Source organism: Vipera ursinii (assembly GCF_947247035.1).
Source record: "Vipera ursinii genome assembly, chromosome: 1".
NCBI lineage: Eukaryota > Metazoa > Chordata > Lepidosauria > Squamata > Viperidae > Vipera > Vipera ursinii.
This window is the reverse complement of record NC_139512.1, coordinates 57,519,729-57,532,154: the sequence shown is the minus strand read 5'-3', so window position 1 is coordinate 57,532,154 and position 12,426 is coordinate 57,519,729. Positions and strand designations below refer to the sequence as shown.

The following is a 12,426-nucleotide window of genomic DNA, read 5'->3' as shown; positions in this document are numbered from 1 at the left end:
AGGGCCAAGTTTGAAGACCCCTGCTGCAAACCGTTCCTTTGTGCAAGCAATGCTGAAACTCCGGCAGGAGCAACTGGTTTTCCGGCTGACATATTCACATCGCTGAAAAAATTCCACCCCCCTCCCCGAAAACTTGATGGGGGAAAAAAAAAAAGAGACGACAAATTAGCCCAGCCTCTTCCCCGCCCCGACGCGGTTAGCCAATAGCAGCCAAATGTCCAATCAAAAGATTCCACACCTCCAGCCCCTCCCTCCGATCTAAGAATTCTATCCAGACCCGCGCAGTAGAAAGTCGGCTCAATGGATGCGGCAGCTTCCGACGGAGAAAGGGGGCGGGGCTCTTTTCGCTCCTGCCTCTTTTTGTGACGCAAGCGAATGTCGGAGTTTGAATAGCGCGGCGGTTATTTTCCGAGTGGCCGTGGGCGTCTTACGCATCTTGGAGGTGAGGCTTCCAGATCGGGCTCTTCGCTGGGCCCGAGACGGGCGGCTCGGGTGATGGAGTACTAGGGCAAGGAGGGGGAAGGTGTTTTTCTCCGGAGGGATTTTATTTTATTTTATTTGTACGGCCCCCGGCTTGGGTGGAGCTGCTTGTGCGCGACTCTTTTGCGCTTTTCCTGGTTATGTTACATTAGGGCAGCGTTTTCCAACCTTAGGAACTTGAAGATGCGTGGACTTCAACTCCCAGAATTCCCCAGCCAGCTATGCTGGCTGGGGAATTCTGGGAGTTGAAGTCCACGCATCTTCAAGTTCCTAAGGTTGGAAAACGCTGCATTAGGGAGCTGCTCTGTAGGGAATAATAAGCCCGTCCAACTCGGCGAGATATACTCGCGGAAAGGTGAAGACTCGGATAAAACAACAGCAGTGCAAAATGAGAAATGGAGAAGAAAGGGCTGCGGTTTGTTGAGACTCAGTCGGCTTAAGAGAAGAAGAATTCCCGGACCGAGGCTTTACTATTTTGTTGCAGCGAAGCCAAAGAGTGAGGTTTTATGAGTAAGCGAGATTCACCCCACCCCCTTTGCCTCTTTGGACACTTGTATAGCCGCGAGTTCGTGTTGGTGCGTTCATATCGATCCTTGTTGCTGTTGTTAGCTGCGAAGTTGTGTCCGACCCATCGCGACCCCATGGACAACGTTCCTCCAGGCCTTCCTGTCCTCTACCATCTTCTGGAGTCCATCTAGGCTCACGCGTACTGCTTCAGTGACTCCATCCAGCCACCTCATTCTCTGTCGTCCCCTTCTTCTCTTGCCCTCAATCTTTCCCAGCATTAGGCTCTTCTCCAGTGAGTCCTTCCTTCTCATTAGGTGGCCAAAGTATTTGAGTTTCAGCTTCAGGATCTGGCCTTCTAAGGAACAGTCAGATATGGATCCTACTCCCAAGTAAATTGGGTGACAATTGCAGAAACAGGGTGTATTTCTTTCCATTCTTACTCGTAAGGAAGACATGTTAATTTTATTTGTGAAAAGATATGCACGAGGGCAAGGCTTTAAAGATTATAGTCAGATTAATAATTTTGTATTTTATGTATTTTATTTATTTATTTTAATCCCATTTATATCCCGCCCTTCTCCGAAGACTCAGGGCGGCTTACAATTTAAGCACAAACCAATGTGCTTAGCAATAGCCTCCATTAATAGTTTTTTAGACTTTGTTAAGGTAATTGTTTGTAATTTTCACTTAATTTCTCTTTTGCCGCGGTATTTCTTTCTCTGTTTTTTTAGCAGCCTATTTAAAACTTAGCAAATTATCTGCATTACTGGGAAATTTTGTTACAATTTTGTTATAAGATCCTAAGATTATCTGGTAGGCTTGGACTGTGTTCCAGCTTTGGAGTGAGGTGTTTATTTTAGTTTTTAACTGGTTTAATGGTTGAATTATATGATTGTTTAGCTTGTATTTTAATTGTTTATTGGACCAAACTCACCTGCAAGTGAGGGGGACAGCTATGCAAATAAATACCTTGAAAGAGTCACTAAAATCCAAAACAATTGACAGCTTTGAATATTAAGGTAGATAATAGGTGAGAATGAAAAGGCTGAAATTATAGGTAGATAGCAATGCTTTTGGTCAATACAAAAACTGGACTGGAAGTAGTGATGCAAATATTTGGTTCTTAGCAAAGCAAAGAGGTTGGCATCCAGCATGAATAACTTTCTATGTGTTGGCTGGTGGTTAAGCAAATTGTGGACTCCTATAGTAGCCTGTCGACTCCGGAAAATTGATACTCCTTGATACCTTTAATCTCTAGGTAACTAAAGGGAGAGAGGAGGTTGGCTTATTTCAATTTTGAGCATCAGCTGTTGTCTCCTATAATACTGAGCCAGTTAAACTAAACATTCATGCCTAAAGATTGCTTTGATCTTAAAGGGTGCTCGTAAACTGAAGTTGATTTAAAAAAAAAACAGCAGTAACAGTACTGCTGGACCATGTGTGTCTTCTGTAACTTAAAATATCAGAAATAGTTGCCAGTTGTGTCCTAGGAATTAGTCCTATTGCTTTTATATATTGATGCTTGTGAGGGGGGGAATGCCCCTATTCTCTTTGCAGCTTCCGGTACTGCCTATCCTATCTACCTGCTTATTAATTTCCCAGTATCTTTCCTCTCTCCACACAGCTTTTGCTAATATTCAAATGCAGCATATCTTTTAGCTTGTCCACCTCCCCCCAGATCTTTCCAGTGCTTTCTCTGCTTCCTAATAGCCAGGGTGTCCTTTTCCTATACCAGGGGTAGGCAACCTCAGCTCTTTTATGACTCATGGACTTCAACTCCCAGAATTCCTGAGTCAGCATAGTTGACTCAGGAATTCTGGGAGTTGAAGTCCATGAGTCATAAAAGAGCCGAGTTTGCCTACCCCTGTCCTATACCAACCAGGGTCTTTATCTCTCCCACCACTTCCCCACAGAGCAAAACAGTCCCTTTTTGTTTTATGCATGGAGCAAAACTCCCTTGTTTTGTTCCATGCATGGACCAAAATAGCTAAATGTTTGGTTCAGGCATAGAAGCTGGAAAACCTGTTCCACGGTTAGGACAATTTCTTGCACTAAGTATATAAAATGTACCTAGTTTAAATATTAAAAACTATAAACTATTTTACCTGAAGTGCTGTTGAGCTTTTCATGCATTTGTCTGAATGTTGAAGGAATCTTGATAATAAGCTCACTTGGAGATACCAGGAAGAGGCTTTCCCCTCCCATTTGATTGTCTGTTAAAATAGTTCTTTGGATTTCTTGAAAGAATTTCAAGATAAGATTCCTGCAATGATTACCATTTGTATTGTAGGGTTTTTTTATAGCAGCCTTGAATGTGCTTGTCAAAGACATGGTCTTCTGTTATGAAAATGATGAACAGTTAACCTACAGTAACTTAGAGTTGGAAACTTAAATTAAATATTAAAGTTATTATAAAATAAGTCATTTCACACTTTCTACCCCTAATTCTTTCCCCTTTCTTGAGAGGTCAGAGTAATTGCAAAAGACTTATTTTAAGCAGGTTGCCATTTTAGGAGGAATGACAAATGGATTGACTCCTGGGGTTTTGAGAGCTGATAGCGTTGGCTATGTGATGGTTCTGTCAAAAAGGTATTTTGCCTGTGAACTTCTGGGCATCTAATCTTACTCTATAGGAAACAGGTTGCTTTTTAATAGGTTGTCTGATCTAGCTGGGCTGCTCCAGTATTTTGCATATTTGATTTCTACCCAGGTATTAAAAGCAAATGGACCCTGCCACAAGTAAAAATACAATCCTATGCAGAAAAAAGCCATTCTGGGAAAAGGTTAATCTTCTCATACCATTCTTTATACATAGAAAGGAGATGACATTTCAACCGTTTCATAACATTTTTCAATCTCAAGAATATAAATGTTACTATAAAGCAGCAGAAAGTTTTGTCTAATATAACTCTGTTCCTACAGTGGTCAACACTTATCTAAGGGTAACACATATGCAGCCCATAAACACACTGATATTCTGCTATTTATGTTCCTTAGTATTTGATATCTGGCACATTCTTTAGTTTACATCATAGAAATAATATGTCATCCCCATGATTTTGAATTTTTATAGTTGATGGATAGCACAACTACTTGGTCTAACACATTACATGGTGTAGTAGTAATTCTATTAGGAATGGAGAAAAATTATTTTCTGTATATTATGAATAACCATAGGTATTAATTTGTTTTGCCTACTTTTCCTACACTATAGTAAGATAGTAATTACTCTTTTTGGTCAATTAAAGGTATAATTATTTTCTGGAAATTGCTCCAGGTTCTTTCATTTTGATTGCTTTTGTCAGAAAAAAGGGCATCAGCTTTCTTTTTTTCAGCTCTACAACAGCCTTTTTGGATATGCAGTTATTAGTGCATAGTATGCCAGTTATAGGTTTTGCCCCATAAAACTACACAAAATATTAATCTAGTTTTTCTCCTAAAAATCTTTGAGTTTGCGTTTTTTTATAGCAATCATATACAGGAATGTTGAAAATATTGTATATGGTATCTATTATACCATCAAAACCATGTGCTTGACACTGAAGACTCCCATCAGCCTGAGACTGGATTTTCATGTGATAATCAAGACTGAACTTGGTTTTAATTCAATATTTTATCTGAACATAACTATTGTGATCTACAAATCATGTTTTGTGGTTTACCTTTCCCGTCTATTCACCAAAATGTGCTTAAACAAATTTTATGTTTAAATAGAAGACAATATACAGTATGTAACTCAGGGTTGAACTGTGGAATCATTGGTGCTCTCTGAGCTTGGTTATTTGCCTGGCAACATTTCATTATCTGAGTAGGTAACATCCATTTTTCTTGATAGCAGAAGTTCTGTTACTGCTTTTAGTCACAGCTAAAACACACTATTGAGAGCCAGATTAGAAAACAGAACAACAGGAATTTCTAGTTCTGCCTTAGACATGAAGCCAGCTTGGTGACCTTGGGCCACTCGCTTTCTATCAGCTGTAGGAAAGTGGCAATGGCAAACCACTTCTAAAAAAAACCTTGCCAAGAAAACATCAGGAACTTGTACAGGCATTCCCTAAGAACTGGACACAATTGAACAGAAAAATACCACCTCAAAGCCAGAACTCTGAATCTAAATTATTAATTGTTAGGAAATATCCAGTCTAAGTGGGACCCAATTCTGAATGAGCAAGTTGAGCATCAGGATGAAATATTTTGGTAATTTCTAAGTTCAAAAATTAGATATTTTCTAACTTGCAGAACATAATACTGTATATTCTGGATAATTTGTTCTTGGACACTGCTGTTCATCTCCCCAAAGCTTTTTGCTGAAAGATAAAAAGGTAACATTAGCCTGTCAGAAGCTACAATGTGAACTTAAGACCCTTTCTTATCTAAATGCAAAGCACATACTGTGAACTGAGATGGCATTTGTGCAAGCTGCTGTTGCTTCTTAATGAAATGGAAAACTTGCATCTAAAATTCTGCCGCATCTTGTATGTTACAAATAGTTTATTTAAAACTAACATGGAAATGTTTTGTTCGTGGCATTGTACACTTGATTTTTAAAGCCATTTATGTTCACTATCTTAGATTGTCTTTTTGATTTTTATGATTATAATATAGTTTTATTTTCTTGATACTGTTACAACTGCAATGAACAGATGTTGAACTGCTTTATTTGATGCTACAATGTTTCATTTAGAATGTTGTAATTAAAGCATGAATTGAGAAGATAGGTGTCAAATAATAAAAGCTATTTAATATACAAAATAAAAAAGGAAATCCACCTTTCAAAATTGCCTTATTTATTAAATCTGGAAATATTCATTTTTCTTAGCCAAATTCCAACTGCCATTCACCTGGGTTCCAAGAATTTAATGGAAGTAAAATACTATCTTAACTTCATTTTAGTAAATTATCTCGCGGCGATGAGGACAGCGAAGTCTAATTACTTCGCTGCCCTCATCGCGTCTGCAGATAATCGCCCGGCCACCCTGTCAGCTCAGCTAATCTCAATGTACACATGTTGTACTTTGACAATAAAGGTTTATTATTTAGGGTGACTCGCTCCCTCCTTAATCAGGAGGTGAGGGAGGAGCCCTTGCAGGGGCGGGCTGAGGAGTTTAGCTATCATGTGACGGACAAAATCGCTCAGATTCGAGCCGGTTTGGATTCTGACTGGGCAGAGACTGACGGAGAGGAATCGAGCGGTCTAGAGAATGTTACCTGGAGTGAATTCGATCCTGTGACCCCAGATGAGGTGGACAGGATCATGAGGAGACTGAGTTCCGCCACGTGTTTATTGGATCCGTGCCCCTCCTGGCTGGTATATGCAGCCTGGGAGGAGACACGAGGCTGGTTCCAGGCAGTAATAACTGCTTCTTTGAGGGAGGGTACCTTCCCTGCCACCTTGAAGGAGGCGGTGGTGAGGCCCCTCCTCAAGAAGCCTGCCCTGGACCCAGGTATTTTGAACAACTATCATCCGGTCTCCAACCTTCGCTTTCTTGCGAAGGTGATTGAGAGCGTGGTGATTGAGAGCGTGGTGGCACTTCAGCTCCCTCTGTTCCTGGAGGAAACTGATTATCTGGACCCGTACCAATCGGGTTTCAGGCCCGGGTACAGCACGGAGACGGCATTGGTTGTGCTGGTGAATGATTTCTGCCAGACTCGGGATAGGGGTTGTTCCTCTGTCCTAGTCCTATTAGACCTCTCAGCGGCTTTTGAAACCATCGACCATGGTATCCTACTGCAGTGTCTCAGGGGGTTGGGAGTGGGGGGCACTGTTTTACAGTGGTTCTCCTCCTACCTCCTGGGCCGCTCGCAGTTGGTGTTGACGGGAGGGCAGAGGTCCGCCCCAAGGCCTCTCGTTTGTTGAGTTCCTCAGGGGTCAGTCCTCTCTCCCCTCTTGTTCAACATCTATATGAAGCCGCTGGGTGAGCTCATTTGTGGTTTCGGGGTGGGGTATCATCAGTATGCTGATGATACTCAGCTTTTTCTTTCCACCCCGAACCAACCCAGTGATGCCCTCGACATGATGTCCCGTTGCCTGCAGGCGGTCCGAGTTTGGATGGGGAGAAACAGGCTTCGTCTTAATCCTGCCAAGACTAAGTGGCTGTGCATACCGGCATCTCAGATTAACCAATCTTTTCCATCGTTAACTATGGGGGTGAGGTATTACCCCCGTTGATAGGGCCCGCAACTTGGGCGTCCTCCTGGATTCATGGCTCAGTTTGGAAGATCATATAGGAGCCGTGGTCAGGGGGGCTTTTTCCCAGGTTCGCCTGGTGTGCCAGTTACGGCCCTATCTGGACCGAGATGCCCTACGCACAGTCACCCATGCGCTCGTGACCTCCCGGCTAGACTACTGCAATGCTCTCTACATGGGGCTGCCCCTGAGGACCACTCAGAGGCTTCAGCTGGTGCAGAATGCAGCTGCATGAGTTGTGATGGGAGTCTCCCGATACTCCCATGTAACACCTCTTCTCCGCGAGCTGCATTGGCTTCCAGTTGCCCTCCGGGTGAGATTCAAGGTGCTGGTGATGACCTATAAAGCCCTAAATGGCATGGGCCCGGATTATCTGAGGGAACACCTACTGCCAGCGTCAATTTCCCATCATCCTGTGTGCTCCCACAGGGAGGGCCTCTTCAGGGTACCACCGCTCAAGGATTGCCGATGGGCAATCCCCAGGGGGAGGGCGTTCTCTGTGGGCGCGCCTGCCCTATGGAATCAACTGCCAACGGAACTCCGGACTGCCCCTGACCTTTGTTCATTTCACCGGGACCTAAAAACCTGGCTCTTTGAGCTATCTGGTCTGGACTGAGGGGTTTTAATGTTTTTAAATTGTGATTTTAATTTTTGGGAGCTAGACTTAATTTAATTTTATTTTAATTTTATATTGTATTGTTTTTAAATTTTGCCTTGTAAACCGCCCTAAGTCCTTCGGGAGTAGGGCGGTATATAAACCGAATTAATAAATAAATAAATAAATAAATTTGATGCCGTTATTTCCTGATGATTATTTAATTGAAAAGTATGTCAGCTGCAATTATTTGTTTCATTTGCAAAATTTTAAGTTGTTTTTTTTTCAAAAATGATATTTGTTTAGTCACATTGTAACACAAATGTGGTTAATCTTTGTGGAACACTTTTTTCCATGTAAAATCCATTGATTGAGCTCAGGTAAATTGAACTTGCATTATATGTGCAAAAGATTCCAGAGATGCTTTGTAAAGCACATTAGCATGAACAAAGCAATAACTTGCTTTGTAAGGCTTCCTTGTTAATCTGTAATCTGTAACTATGGGCACCTTTTGAAACAAGCACATGAGGCTTGCAAAGGATATGGTCACTTCACTTTGACAAATTTTTGCTCTTATTAAAACGCTATTTTGCCTGTCTCTGTCATTACAGCCCTAATACAGAAATCACATTTACCAGTGGGTAGTTCAGTTTTCCACATCTCTGCACATAGAAATGTGGAAGATCATAGTGTAACGTATCTTACAAATTTCTTCTTTGAGAGAAGTGATTAAAGTTAATTAAGAGTGTAATTTCTACACTCCATGATATCCCCAAATGAGTTAAAATTCTACATTCCTTCATTATCTGTCCAGGAAATTTTATCTGTACAGATGATATCATTGTTCAAGTACTTGGAACTTGTGGACCCTGAATACCAGTGGAACTCATTGGGAAAGGAATCTCTGTTTAGAAGCATCAGGAGAAGTAAGGTTATTTGTAATCATCCAGCAAAGAAGAGTTAAATACCTGAATTGCCCAGACATGTATTATTTAATGTTCTATTTATTTGTTATTGGAATGAATTTCTTTTTTTTTTCTAATCTGAAACTGACCAAGCACATTTCACTGGAGAATTCCTTAGTTCTTCAGACAGGGTTATCAAAACCTTTTTCCCACCAATAAAATAATGAAATATATTTAATGTAATAAATACATCAAGTTGGTCTTATACATATAAGAGCAGCTGCAGTTCAATGAAATGAAACCAGCAAATGTATTTGTTTATATTTCAATTTATATGACTGCCCATCTCAAATATGTGACTCTGGATGATTGATTGAATATATTCCATCACGTTGTTGTTGACTCTTAGCGACCATATAGGTAGATTTTCTCCAGGAATGGTGAATCATATTACATCCATGTGATTTTTTTTAGTAAAAATATAAGAATAGTTTGCCATTGCCTACTCTCATATTATGACGCCTTTGCCATTGCTGCTAAAGTGATAATGTGAATCCACCATCTTCCTATTTTGTGATTGCTTAGCACAGGTGCCTGTTTGCTTTTGCTGGATAGCTGGAATGACAACAATTTTAATTGTGTATGGACTTCTAAAATTTCCAACCAGCTTGGTAACTGCTAAGAATTATAAGAATTGATGCCCAAACATCTGAAGAATTTGGAAGGCTGACATAGAATCAGATTGTTTTGAGTATTATTTTTGATTCATAGGGGAACTAACATTTCACTTTGTAATATTTTTACTAACAATAAAGAATATGCTTTTCAGATAAAATAACTCTCATTGTGTTTTTTCTAATCTATAGAATGCATATGAAGGAAGATTGGTGATCAGACTCAGTCAAGGCGGAGAACACAAGACCCCTATAATTTACACAAGCTTCTAGAAAACAGCTTTAAGTTCTGTGAGTACTTTGAAATGTGATATTCAGTTATTGTTGCGCTGAAGATTTGTCTTGGAGATCATACCCCCTCATGAATGAACAAAGAAGAAGTGTCTGTGTGTGTGTGTGTGTATTTAAAATTTGTTCCTCCTTGCTCATTCATTAACTTATTGTATAGAATTAGACCGACTAATTAGCTTTCCAAAACCTATTTTCTTTGAAAGACTTACAAACTAAATACAAATTGCATGATCATCAATAGTGCCTTAGTACTGTATTCAAATAATCATGGGAAAACCAATGGTTTGTTACTTCTCTCAAACATTAAATTCTTCTTAAGTTTTTTTTTTACTATTGGAATCCTGGTAACAGGCCACTTATTTTGAAAGTGTAGGGGAGATGTAATTTTTTTTTTCTTATTCTGTCTTAATATTTCTAGAAAAAGTGCTCTGGGAATTGGGGGGGGGGTAAAACCTCAAATGTGGGACTAGAAATAGTTTAAAATGCTGAGATAGGGCTTTTGCCTGCTTCTGTAGGCACCTCTGTATTCCTATTTTCAAGAAGAATACAGATTCCATCCGATTTACAGTTTTCACCAAGATAAGAACCTTACATGTGTTCCATATACAAATATTGAAACTGTTGCATGTACATTATATTTCCTAACCCAACAGAAGTTGTTTTATTTTCTCACGTTAAAAGTATTTGAGTTGGTAAAAAAATTATTACTGCAAATTCATTTATTTTATTTTCAGTTGACAAGAATAAATTGTTTTGTCTCCACTTGTTAGATTTGCCTTTAAATCTCTATCTCCAAACACATAATATAAAGGTAGCATAAATTAACAGCTCTAGGAGGAAAACTCCAAGCAGAATAGTATTGATTTAACATAATTTCGTAAATTTTCCTTTGTTCACTAAATTATTTTCCAGTTCTTTGAGTCTTTTTAAAAATGTAGTTTGGATTTGACCCTTAGCATTATATTCCAATAGGGTTTGCTACTCTGTCTAACACAGTATTGACTTATCAGATCCCTGACTTGAGTACTTGGAGGACAATTGTAATGCCTCAGAGCAATACCTTTGTGACCTAATTGTGCCAGAGTAGTAGCCTTTATGATCTATTGTCTCATCTGCCTCCTTGCTTGTTCATTTGATATAAAACATTTAACTCCCCTCTACTCCCCTCCCCTACCCCTCCTTCCCTTTCTTGTTTGCTCTGTCTTTTTCTTCTTTTGCTCCTCATCATCTTTCTTAACTGGATGAAGACTGAATGCAGGACTGTCCACAAATTTGCAGAGAAAAGAACAGCAAAGAATACCTTATATTTTTTTCCAGGTAATTTTGTGTAGTCAAAAAGAGACTGTATTTGTATTTTTGACTTTTGGTTTGTGCTAAATTGTACTGTTGCTATAAATCAAATAGTTAGAAATAATGAAAAAGTTCTACAAGTTAATAAACAAAGCTGCATTCATGTTACAATTGAATTTATATAAAATGAACAGTTCTTTATTTTTCTTATCATATGGCTTATTTTTCATTAAAACTGTAGAGGATTAGATAATTCACAAACTAAAAATTTAATATCATATAGCAACTGATTTTTCTCTTGTATGACTTAGTTGAATGGAGAACTCTAGAATGAGTAAGAACATTATTGGATGCCTCCAGAATCTATGTAAGTGTTTCTCACTATTTATGTTTGATTTAATTAATTTAATTGATTTAATTAATTCTAGCCTGGTGCCTTCAGTTAATGAGTCTGCAATAGCTATTCTGGTTGGGATTTATGGAAATTGTATGGTTCCCAGATTGCAGAACACTAAACTATTTCTGGCCTTTCCTGTACTTAGTAACCTTGGTGATGAAAGAACTGATAATTTAAACATGTGCTTTGGGGTGTTTTTACAATCAAGCACAGTAGTTATTACTAATAATCATTGCATTTTTAATAACTATACAAACACTACAATGTTAATGTTTTGAATTCTAATTGGATTAATAAAGTTTAATGCTAAGTTCTCCAGATCAATAACTATGTCTTGTACTTGCTCAAAGACATGGTCATGGTAGTTCTCCAAACTGCATTTTCTTGAGAAGGCTGTTAAGACAGTGGTAGACTTGGCGCTCTCAGGGTTTCTCAAGGAAATAAATTATTTAGATGTGATTCAGTTGGGTTTCAGGTCAGGTTACAGCAGTAGGATAGCATTAATCATTTTTATGGCAAGTTCATGATGGTATGTTGTATATGTCCTAGCCCTCCTTGGTTCCTTTAGTGGCTTTCAGTACTGTAGATATGACATTCTACTAGATCAGCTGGGAGAATTGGGAGGGGATACGCAGACATGGTTTTTGTGGTTGTTTTCCTTTCTCTTAGCTGAATTTCAGTCTGTATTATGGAGGGGGAGGTTGACAACTAGCCCTAGGCCAGGGGTAGGCAACCTCGGCTCTTTTATGACTCATGGACTTCAACTCCCAAAATTCCTAAGTCATAAAAGAGCCGAGGTTGCCTACCCCTGCCCTAGGCCCTCTACCTACTCCTATTTACATCTATATGAAGCCATTGCATAGGATAAAGTATCAGAATGTTGATGATACTCAGTTATGGATTCCTGCCCAAGTGATGTTTGAAAAATCTAGATGGGGAAGAAGAGGTTTTGTCTCAATTCTAGCAAGACTAAATGGCAGTGGGTTCAAGAGCTCCCTTCAGCTGGACATCTTCTATTGTTTGTATGGAATAGCATGCCCACAGACAGAGTTGATGTACAGCCTGAGAATCCTGCTAGAGCCACAGATCTCTTTGAAGCA

General features: G+C 39.5%; 1 protein-coding gene across 1 annotated transcript in view; it reads left to right on the top strand.

Moving 5' to 3' along the window:
- The first annotated feature begins 383 nt into the window (after positions 1-383).
- Positions 384-12,426, top strand: part of G2E3 (G2/M-phase specific E3 ubiquitin protein ligase) — a 32,097-nt gene continuing 20,054 nt past the window's right edge. The window contains 3 exon segments of the mRNA XM_083350367.1: positions 384-442; positions 9,541-9,639; positions 11,241-11,296. Coding sequence (XP_083206493.1) covers positions 11,245-11,296 — 52 coding nt within the window. The 5' untranslated portion in view covers positions 384-442; positions 9,541-9,639; positions 11,241-11,244.